Source organism: Syngnathus typhle, linkage group LG18 (genome assembly GCF_033458585.1).
Source record: "Syngnathus typhle isolate RoL2023-S1 ecotype Sweden linkage group LG18, RoL_Styp_1.0, whole genome shotgun sequence".
Classification (NCBI taxonomy): Eukaryota; Metazoa; Chordata; class Actinopteri; order Syngnathiformes; family Syngnathidae; genus Syngnathus; species Syngnathus typhle.
The window spans coordinates 6,580,088-6,591,927 of NC_083755.1; the positions used below are offsets into that span (position 1 = coordinate 6,580,088).

At 44.7% G+C, this 11,840-nt stretch overlaps 1 protein-coding gene across 4 annotated transcripts in view; it reads right to left on the bottom strand.

The window, feature by feature from the left end:
- The window catches only part of sdk2b (sidekick cell adhesion molecule 2b), an 82,804-nt gene extending 75,979 nt beyond the window's left edge, over nucleotides 1-6,825 (bottom strand). For all 4 annotated transcript variants that reach the window (XM_061263903.1, XM_061263901.1, XM_061263902.1 and 1 more), the window contains exon 1: nucleotides 6,690-6,825. In XM_061263903.1, the coding sequence (XP_061119887.1) occupies nucleotides 6,690-6,777 (88 nt within the window). In that variant the 5' untranslated portion in view covers nucleotides 6,778-6,825. The remainder of the gene's footprint in view (nucleotides 1-6,689) is intronic.
- Between the last annotated feature and the right edge of the window lie 5,015 nt (nucleotides 6,826-11,840).

The window sequence follows — 11,840 nt, forward strand, 5'->3', positions numbered from 1 at the left end:
TTTCCAAACTCTCTCAATTAACGTCACTTTGATAAAGCGCAAAACAGCTTAAGAGCTCCCCGATCAGACGTAATCCCGGCTAATAAGACGATCGCTGGCGCTTTCAGATAAAGGATGAGCTAAATATAGGGAGGAAAAAGAAAAGGAACGTCTTTGCACAGTGAATTCATTATGCGGCGGAAGATGTCATTGACACACATTTCAGGAGAATGGAAGAGAAGGGATTTGTCATTGTGGGAACTGCGGTGCAAATTATTTCAGAGATACTGAAAAGTCTGATTGCCCTATATTTCATTCCACTTTATCCTCCAATCGCTTCGCTTGATATTCTAATATCGTCTAATGTATTTGCGAGCCGCCGAATGATTTACACTTTCTCCGCATAGCAGTGATATTACATTCCGTTTTGATTTTTATTCCCCACCCCCCCACAAGTGTGGCAAAAAAAAAAAGTGCAATAAAAGGATCATTTGGTTAACATTTGATCATTTTTACTGAGCAAACGTATTGAGTCATCTGTTGCTCTTCCGTGAAGAAAATTGTACAGACAGTCAAATTAAGCGGCTTTGAAAGAACGTGCAAATAAAAAGCTGAGCAACACAGCGGAAGATGAGTTGGAAAAAAAAAAAGAGTGCAAAGTGCACATTCATTACACATCCCTCATTCAAGCACAAGGTAAGGAACATTTGTGCTCCACAATTTCATTCTTTGGTCCATTTCCACAATAGTAAGACCTTCCGCCAACTCAAAATCAAATACAGAACTAACATTTGGGTGGTGACGTCAACAGAGCATGTTGCTAATGCTCCGAGATCAAACATGGCCAAGTTGAAGGATCGTTGGAAAGGTTTTCTAGGAAAGGAAAGAGCTCCATTATGGCAAGAGCAGAAATAGAAGCGCAATCATTAAGGGAAGGACTCGAAAGGTTTCTTGTCATGAAAGTGGACCAGAAGAGGAAGTGGAACAGATGAGTGGCTTTGATACGCTCATCAAGAAGTAGAAGAAGAAGAGGAGGAGGAGAAGAATGGCTGCCAGCTACTTAAGTTCTATTTGGCTCACTTGCTTTGGAGAGCTTTGCAAAAAGAGAAAGCTCAAGATTGCAGGTGCAGAAGCTGGCCTGTAGAAAAATAAAATGTGAAAGGCGCAAATGCAAATTGGTGATGTTAGATATGAGGTGGTGGGTGGGGTGGGGGAGCGTCTTCACAGCAGGTAATCCGTCAGGGCCTCCCGTTCCATATTATGGTCGGCAGTAGCCTGGCGGCAAGATGTTACAGCTCTATTAGCTAACTAATCTGAGAGAACTTCACTTTATTAGCCCCGTAAGACTCCTGCCAAGACCCCTTTTCATCCTTTACGGATCCCTGGGCGCCAACCCTTCCCCCTCCTGTTGACAGTCTACCTCAATCTTTCGCCGCCTCCGCACGGATGTGTTACGAAACGGTGTCAAAGCACACGTTGACGATCCTCGGAGAAGTTTTTGAAGCAGCCTCGATTTGGGATTATCGAGCAGGCAAGACAAAAGTATTTTGCGTGAATACATTAATGAGAATCCAAATATTTGAAAGGGGTCAAGTGAGGACTTGTTGGCGCTACGCCGGCGGAAGTCTCGGTTTTTCACGGCGAAAGCAGCGCAGGGCCTCGGGCTGGGAGAGCGTACGGAAGCGTGGTCCGAATCGTTAATCATACGGCGAGAGGGATAAAGAACAACTGACAGATGCCGTAATCAAAACATCAGAGACGCTCGAACGACGTCGGCGGGCTCTGATCGCCGCTTTGTCTTTTCCGAGACGGTTGCATCGAAAGAAGCTCAAGGCGGCCCGAGGGAACATTGATTAAGTAAACAACTAGAAAGAGCGGCATGAGGGGCGATGGAGTCGGATGTCTTTTAGGACAGTATGAGAACTTTGATGACAATCCGACCAGCAGGACCATTTTCTTCAGTCAAAAATGAATCCTTTGTCGATATTTTTTGGGGGGGCACGGTAATAACCGCTGTTTTATATATTTGAAAAGCACCTCTAAAATCTTTATTGATTTTGGAAGATTTCCAAGTTATCTGAGGTAAAAAGATGCTCTTGAAACTTTTCTTGGCCAAAGTTTCTTGGCACAATCGACTTGGGCGACACATGAAATTAAGCGACAAAAAAACACAACAACAAAATAACTTGCCGGCAATATCCAAAACAAGGGATGGAGCTGGAGTGTCTTCTTGAACGCAATTAATCAATTAGCCAGCATGTGAATCAATAGCGGCTGCCTGCCGGTTTGGCGGGCTGACAGCACTCAGGTGTAATTAAAATTGTAAGTATTGACGGGAGAAAAGACGGATGGAGCACTTCCTGCCCGCTCGGCTCAGCCCTGAGAGAGTGATTATCTTTCTGCGCGCGTGACTGCCGGCATCTGCTAGCTACGGCGTTACGTCGTTGCCTCCGAGCTAGCTGTTAGCGCGCTGCGTCCGAGGTCGGGTAAAGTCACGCGACTAATCAGCCGCCTCTCACGCTGACACCACCCGTTATCGTGAGGTCACCTCCATTAAGCGACAACCACTCCGAGCGCTAAGTGGTCACGTGCGACGCTAATTTGACGAATCGAACAAAATTAGCAGGGGATATTAGCAAACGTAATACACCCTAGTTCCGTTTTTCGCACAGCCAGCTGCACGAGGAAAATTGATATTAAATCAAAATTGGTTCAAAATGTAAGCACTTATATAAGTATTGATGTTTTCTTTCCTTGTTTTGGAAATTAAAAAGAAAACAATGAAGTGTCAGAATGTGTCACTTACGCCTTGACTAATAGAAAAACATTTGCATTTGAACAACTTCCAAGCATGATTCAAACCTTGAAAATGACTTATTTGTGAAAAGTCAAAGCAGAAGTCTCGTTTAAAAAGCAAAAGTGTCGAAACATTGACGAAATGAAGAATGAGTCCCAGCGGGTGAAAAATTGTTAGCGGTTAACAGCGGGTTTTGCAAGCAAGAAAAGGGACGCTTAAAAAGTTGTCAGAATCTCAAAAGGAAAAAAAAAAGACAGGTTTATTGAGCAAGGACTAAAAACATGATTTTCTAAGCAGTTTCTTTCATCTCGAAAAGAAAAAACGGACATCATTCGCAACCACCTGGAAGCGATAAAAGACTTAACACGTATCTTTAGGAGTGCGTAAAACACAATCTCTTGCCAAATCAAAGCGCCGTACAAATCAAAGCGAAGGCAATTTGGAATGTCCTCTGTCTTTTTCGCAACATGGCGACAGCTGTTTGCCGTGTTCGGATTGCGGCGTAATTGCAACACGCTTATGGCTACGTCTGATTCATCCAACTGTCGTGGGGGAAAGGCAAAAAAAAAAAAAAAAAAAAACATGCTGTGTGTAACACTGCTGCTATGTGATTAGTAGCCTCTGATGACATCATCATCGAGTGCCAAATTGTAACTCCCGCAAATGATGCAAAAAAAAAAAGTAATCTCCATCAATTCCAACGACGTATAGTGACAACCACAATTAAATGCCAACAGCTAACCCCTCCAATCACGTGTTACCAAACATAAATGGTTTGGAACGGATTTCACGACATTTTTGTGGGCCAATTGTGAGCCATGACAGAAAAATGAGCCGCCGTGACCCATATTTCAGAATTGAGGTTTTGGCATAGTCAAATGAGAATGATCTCAGCTTTCCAATGAAGCGCTCGACATTATTTTGACTTATTAAATATGAATAAGTAGATACGACATGTCTCCTTTGGTAAGTGTGCTGCCGACGACGCTAAGCTAAGCCGCGAATTAGACACACGTTGACATTTTATAAAACACCTCCCGTGGGCAAAGTCCAATGATGAGGTTCACGAGGTGACCTCCCAAGATTCCCGAAACGTATTTCGATTATAAACAGGCGCAGATCTGCATGAACGCTCCCTCCCGCCGAGGCTCCGCTCGCTTTCCGGTTCATTTAACCATGGGTGAGGCCGTCGACCACCCTGCTGGTCGCAGCACGCATTAAAGCCTGAAAGTTCAAGTCGGGCATTTTCTTTTTTTTTTTTTGGAAAGGAGCGTGATTACATCACTGCTGAAGAATTCCAGATGCTAATGTGGACTTTTGGAGAGTATCGAGTCATTAGGCAGAGAATAAGGCAAATATGACTTGACAAAATTCCTTCAAATGAGTTTACATTGTTAGCGCTAGCGGGGAAATAAACAAAAAGAAAACAAAAAAAGCGCCAGCAGCTTCAAAAGCAGAGCAGAATGCACAATATTAGCATTCTACTTTTAACATATCAAAGAGTATTAAAAAAAGAAAAAAATGAAGTCAAGCAGCTGTAGAAAAACAAAGCTTAAGTACAAAAGGTGCTTTTCAACCTCCGCCACCTCCCCGAAATGTAGCATGAAACGCTTGCCGCAATTGCGCGTTTGTCACGTTCTTCACAAGTCGCTGCAAGTAAATAAAAGCACAAGTCGGGAAGACATGATCTTGTAGCTAGCGACAATAGCAAAAGGAAACATCAAAAGTCTGCTGAATCATATTTTCCCCAAATGTACTATATCAAGGGATTTGTGAATTGTTAGCTCAACTCAACTGACAAGAGAAAATTGCACTGTTCCAAATCGATTCGTCATTTCCGGTGAGTTACGAAGACGACGAGCGGGATGGAAACTTCCTCCCCCCCCGAGAGAATGAGAAGCGGCTCGCCATGCAATGAGGAAATTAGGAAGACGCTGGGCAGATCGTTTGAATGGGGGGGGGGGGGGGGGTTTGTTGGCGCGAAATGACATTGATTATTCTGCACCTTTGTCATTCGGGCGAACACTCCGATGAGCGAGATGGCGCCGCCATTTTGCTCTGACCTTATCTCCACCTGCCACATTCAATTACGAAAGGGACTTTTTGTGGCAGGTAGTTCTGGACACTAAGTACTTCTCGACGTTCGGTGGTGGTGTTCTCCTTATTCTATTTCGTATTTCCAAATTTACTGTTTTGGAATCCGAGACAACATTCCTCGCCGCCGGGCCCCGATTTACGATCATAAATTTGTCACTATTGAGAATCCCTTCAAGCTCTTAACAGATTGTGTATGTTTTTTTTTTTTTATACAAGCGAAGCAGCAGAGGACTATTGATTTTGAATTCCATCCAAAGTACTAAAAAACAGTTGAGCTAGCAAAGGTCAAATGTCAAATTGGTACATGCGCTCTACCTGAAGCTACGAGTTAAGTTCACATGGTCGCTTGTCAAAATATGACCAGTCGTACTATACAAGTCGACTTTTTTGAGAGGTTTTGTTTCACCCCCTTCCAGAGATGAGGAGCGAAACCTCATTCCCAAAGTGCTGGCAGCAAAGATTAATTTCTTTTTTTCCTCTTCGAGCACAGGACACAGGTGCTCTGAGAAAGCAGACGTCACCCTGCTGTCAATTACAAGGAGTGACAAATCAAAGAGATCACATCCGCCGGTGACGTCTGATCACTCGCAGGGAGGTGTCGTCGCTTTTATTATCAGATGAAGAAAAAAAAAGACGTATCGTGCTAACAAATGACGACTTGAAGAGCTCAATGACGTTCATTTTAAAAGCTCATTGAGATGCGTCCTTTCGATTTGGCTTTCAAGCCTCAGTACGAGTTTTCAAAAAAGGGATTAGGTTCTTACATCACTATCGACAACTTAGTCAAGCGAGCGAACATGTCCGACTTTGTGCATTCGCCCACTGGTGATGTGATCCAATTTCCCAAAGCGCAATTGCAATCCAATCTCCTCAAGCAGTCAAAAAAATAATAATAAATGACTGTGTCTCGATGTTTGTGTAAAGTCAGAATTCCAAAGACGCGCTGGCAAAAAAAAGAATTCCCTCAAGGATGATAATAAAAAGGGCCTTGGAGTACTTTTCCCAAAGTGGCCTGGAGGGCTTATCTATTAGCATGGCTATGTGTGCCCAACACGATTCAAAGTCCCAAAATAAACCTAACAGAGACCGACCGCCACACCAACAAAGACACCTGGAAACTAATCAACAGAACCCGAAAGCCAAGTCGGAGCAATGACCCTGATGTTGAATTCAACTAAAATCATGGACTCTGTAGTATTTAAAGCCCGGATGAGGCCATCCGTCTCCGCTTGGCGAGACTTGATGGCTCTTCAAGGCCATTCTCCCGTCGTTAAAAAAGCGTTTCACTCGGTTGATCGTTAAAAAAAAAAAAAAAAACGTTCTCTCCCACGCGGGGTCACTTTCAACCACGGGCCAAAATAAAACATCTCCTGGGTGCTTGGTTAAGAGAGCGCCAGAGCGGAAAGCTAAGGAATCGGGCAATGTCGGGACTGTTAATCCTGAGCACACGCGATTACCCGGCTCCTGTAAATGTCAGCCGCTCGGATGTGCCCTCGCGGCTATCTGCCTTGTTTGTTTGTTTGTTTGTTTTCAGCGAGCACCATCGAGTCTATCTTGAAATGTAATACCCAGCCTTGACTCCTAATCCTAACATCCGAGGTGAGTTGTGGAGAAGATCAGACACCTTAAATCATCGCCTAAACGTCATTGGATGTATTCTGGACTAATTCTTTCAACAGTTTGAGAAACAAACAATGTGAGATACTTTCATTTTTGTAAAGGTCAACTTGTGGGAAATGCACTTGTTAGTCAGTCGTGTGAGATTTACTAATGTCTGTTTGACCCCCCCCCCACCTCCCCGCCTTTTGCTGCTTACCTTGACCAAGCGTGCAGCGGGTGCCGAAGAGGAGAGATAATATCCACGTGGCGTGCCACATCGATGAGCTCCAAGAGCCAGGCGACATGGTCCCACAAGACAGCCGCGCAGAGGACAACAAGTGCCGCTTGTGCTGATGGTAGCCTGGAAACGGAGATGTTGATGAGCGCTCGGGTATTGGTCCAACAATGTCCAGTTCCCCCCAAAAAATCTTGAAATTAATTAGATGGTTCCAGTTGGAGGTCCATTTCCAGGGGCTTTGAACTTGCACCGTCCTTGGTGAGGTCACAGCAGCCCGCGGATAGACGGAGCCTCGGGAACCGGCTGAAGAGCCGCGCGCATCCCCCGGACCAAACTTCTGCGCTGTCACGCTCGGCAAAAGCACTTTGAGACAAGCGTTGAGAAAGAGGAGGAGGAGGGAGAAGAGGGAGCGGACGACACGGTCACAAGGGTCCTCTCGGAGCGTGCCGCGGGAGGAGGAGAAGGAGGAGAGCCCGACCGGCTGTGTGGCTACGCGGCGGCGTGCGTGTGCGTCTGCTGACTACGAGCCCGACTCCTTTATGAGCACACATGAAGATGGAGAGCGGGGCGGCAAAGCGGGGCATGCTGACACTTAGAGGCCGAGAATGGAAACGCATTCTAGAACTGGCATCCCTCAGGAGAGGGGAGATGATGCAAAAAAAAGGACTTTGAAATGTTTGCATGGAAATTGTATAACGAGGAGGGGGTTGATTTCCCATCCCTAGCCGTGATTTAAATCTCGTTTAAATCTGCATACATGACAGCGACGGTACATTGTCACGTTCAAAACACAGATGGCGACGTGGCCGTCGTAAAGTGGTGGATTCAAAAGTGGCGAGAGGAAACAGCATGTGAGAGACAGATGGCCTCAATAGTCAAATAGAAGAAATAAATAAATGGAAAATACCAGATGAATATGCAGACTGGCCTGTTTGATGAAGGGGTGTGGTGGAAAATAAATAAATAATTTTTTAAGACAAATCAAAATATTGTGGCTATTTCTAGAAGCTGGCTGGCTAATAAAGTCAAAAAGTGATCTTAACGGCGCGAGGGCTCAGGTGGGATCCGAGGGAGCGAGCTCGGCTTTCCGCCACGTGTCAATTAAAGCGGGATGACGTCGAGGCCGCTGTTTCATCGCCCCCAAAATGTTTGCAATCATTTGACGGCGATGAAAAATATTTTCTCTCTTGTTCCATCTTAATGGTACAAACATGGACAGGAAGTAGTGAGCATCCTTCAACCCTGATTGGCCAAATTGACGCCACCTCAATTACATCTCCTTATTGGTAATGACGAGCTTGTTGTGAATGAATCACCTTCTGACACTTAGCCGAACAATATTCATAGCAATTATATTTTCCGGAGCAATTTCGGGGTGACGCAGTTGTCTGAATAGAAAAGGCCAGTTTGTATTGACGTCACGCGTTCATCAGCTTTTGTGTCTTGCTGAAAATAAGTTTCTTAATCACACATTGGACCTTGTTAAATTTTTACCCTTTTTTTTTTTAAGCCAGGTTTCTGCGCAAGGTTGTTCCTTTCATGGAAAATCCGAATAGGACCTTTTTTCTATTGCTTGTTGGGGTTTTTTAAGGTAATAATTTGGAAGCTATAATCTGTACTTCTACTCTTATTTAACCCTCAACAAAGAATATTCCTTGAATTAGTTTGAAAGGGGAAACGGTGTCCTCGAGTCCAGTGTGCAGTTTTCGAGATAAAACATTTTCTGAGTTCATTTTAAAACGACCCTCGTTCATATTAATCGTCCTCTGCACTTTAGCTTAGCTTTGGGTCCTTTTTTTTTTTTTTTTATTTCCCTTAGCGCTGCCGATATAAGAAAGTTCCTTTTAAGGCTGAGTCAGTATTGGTGGTTTTGTTTGCCGAGAGAAATTGTTAAGCTCTTCCATCAGCCGGGATGCACGCAAACTTAACACAAATTGATCCTCCTCCCTTTTCCACTCACTGGAACGAATCCAGTCGCCGTGTTTACCGGGCGTGGTGACAATTATCAGTTTGACGGTGAGGAGGAAGAGGAAGAGGGGAGAAGGAGGTGCGACTCTCGAGGTTCACCAGAGTCAAGTTTAATGACTCCTCATGCATATGCCGCCATTGGAGACGCTTTCCAAAAGGCGCCATCTGCTCAGCGGTTTAATTAAACAGTAGCCTGTGGAAAGTTGGAAGGCAATTTTACAAGTTTGTCAAGTTATTAATGAGCCTGACATTTATTCAACAACAAGCACAAAAAGGAGGAGCTGATAGAACCTCAAAAAGACACATACGGAAATATGGACGGGAAAACTCACTTATTTTGATTTCCTAACTCAAATTTGAAATCCAGAAGACTACTGTATTTTAAAACATTTTATAATTTTACGCTTGTTGAAAAACATCACGGCATTTTAAAGATCCAAATAAATCATAATAAATATGCACAAGTAGAAATAGAGCAGCCTGGCAGTCGAGATTTGTTTTGTTTTTAACCCAAAAAAATATATATTGACCTGCCGCATTTACATGTATCAGATCCACGCGTCAGCCCAAAATACTTTTTGCTGTTAGCTGCCATAACAAGTCAAAATGTCGGCTACAGAGAGAAAAAAAAACACGCGAAGGTGTCACTTCTAATGAGCGGTTTGCACGCGGGCGGCCGTCACGCCTGTGTCTGCGGTGACCAACAAGGGCCGATAATGAGAATGCATGATTGATTTTTTTGTGCCAGCGGCTGCCGCGCGGTGAATACCCAAACCGGAAAAAATAAAACTTGTCCAAACATGTTCATGCATGTATGTACAAACAGCGCCATGTATTTGTGTATTGAATCTCTGACCCTGGCTTAGAACTAACCCCCGCAATCAAAAGTGAACTAGTCGGGTAAATCCGAGCCGATGAAAAAAGATGAATTCAAAGACGGAGTCGATCAAAAGTGAGTATGCTGATCTCTATTGTTGTGTGTTTGATAGGAATGATTTCTTCATCCTCGCCTCGCCGCCGGTGTGACGCGCAAGTCGGCTTTTCCGTCGCTGCACCTGTCTATTAGTCACTCAGGATTACGCTTCCTGTCAAAAGTGGAATAAATACAGCTGGGGGAAGCGATACGAAAGCGTCGGAAACATGAGGCGGCGGTGGCGAAGGTGCCCCCCCCCCCCTTCTCCCCACCTCTTCATTTATTCATCTCGATCATCGAGAAGGCGACAAGAGCGGGTACGCCATCACCAAGTTTATTAAAGCGCCGGCCCCGAGGCACAGAGCAAACAAGAGGGCTTAAAAAATGAATGGCGACGGAGAACACGACAAAATCAATGTGAGCAGCGTTTGGAACGTTTTGCTCCAGTCTCCGAACTCGAATTACAAACCAGACACGAAAAGCCGGCTTCAGTCGGCCGTCATCCGACTTTGTCGCATCTCAGCTGTCGCGCACTTCTGACGGCGTTGCTTAAAAAGCGCATACGTGGGACTATTTACCAATTATTTCTCTCGTTTGTGCACGTCACCTGCTGCGAGGCCTCGAGGCTCGTCGGCTTTTGAGTCTGACAATTTCTCCCCTCGCTGTGGGGGGAACGCAGAAAAATACATCTTGTTACACGAGGCACCGTGCTGCAATGTTCTGATTCTCTGCGTGAACCCTTTAAATTGTACCCGGTGCTAAACTTGACGTACTTCAAGCGTTAGCAACTGTTAATAACGTACTTTACCTTGACTAAGAGCTTCAGTGCCAGAAAAAAAAAAACAAGCTCAAAAGCACCATACTTGTAGTCACATGCTTCACAAGAGGAGTTGAGTGTTTTTGAAATGATCACCATGGCCCTTGACAAATCAATTTCGGGAGATTGCTACGACACGTTTACCTGCCGCAGCTCTACCATTTCCAAACTAAGGCCGATTGTTGTGTGCGATACTTGCCAGCAATTCCTCCACTTGCTCACCTTCAGCAGTAAAAAGCGCAAAGCCGATTGGGTGTCATTGTCACCTTCGTTGCCGTGCGGTCATCAAACGCTTTGGGAGCATTAATCAGTCTCATTTAGAGAGCGCGCGAGAGCCTCCAGCTTTTTGCAGACTTTTGAAGCGCTGATCGCTTTTTAATGACCGTCAACCTCAAAACCGCCCGCCCACAATAACTCTAATTATTAAACAAAGCTTGGCGATAATAATAATAATAGGTGTTAAAACAACAACAACGGCCTCCCCCCCCCCCAAAACGCATTTACTCAACCACCAGTTCTAAATATCGGTAGCTTGAGAACAATAAAGTGGCCGCGGCACTTGTTGTTTCTCGGGTGGGATGGCAGACACATGGAGCAGCGGTCGCTTGCTCCCTCCCGCTGACCTTCACTTTATTTAATAATTACAGTTATTGTGAAGCCGCGGCCGACTGTTGCCCCGAGGAGACTATTAAAGCACATTTCTCAGCTCAGTGCAAAGCAAACAGTTCGTGTGCATTAATTAGCTTTCAAAATGGCCTTGGAAGTAGAAAAGAGAGGGATTTAAACCACCGGATAGGTGCTCATGTATTATTGCTAGCATTACTCTAGGGCACACAAGTCATTGGGATAATTAGCATGGGAGTAATGATCCGAGTGAAAATCAGACCCGCTACCTGAGCGCAGACGACTGGCTCATTGGGACAAATTATTCCGCTCACTCTGGATTCATGCTTTAATTTTCTCCGTCGTCCGAGCACGTTAAAAAAAAAAAAAAAGGCCTGACTATTTCAAAGTGCCGGTGACTCCATTTGCAAAAATACTTTTCTGCAGTATGATAGCAAAACAGCGGTCACTCTCATTTCTCCGATGCGCCCAAGCGCTGAAACCATCAGGAAGGCGGGCGGCGAAAACACGACACATCATTAGAGCTTTATCATAAAATAAAAGCACATGTGCCATTTCCCTCGGAGTTCACTTCCGTCTGTCAGCTAAAAGGTGTCCGCTGGCAATTAATGCCATAAAACTTGCTTCTGGGAGGCATACTAGAGCAAAGTATTAAAAGAGTCCCGCCTCGCTACTCCTGCCAATGTAGGAAAGTGTGCACATAACTTGTGAAATTCACTCTCAAAAAATCTCGATTTATGGAATTTGCTATAAGACAGTCAACCAGTAAAAGATTGCTGTCATGTGTAGTAAACAAGTGGCTACCAGA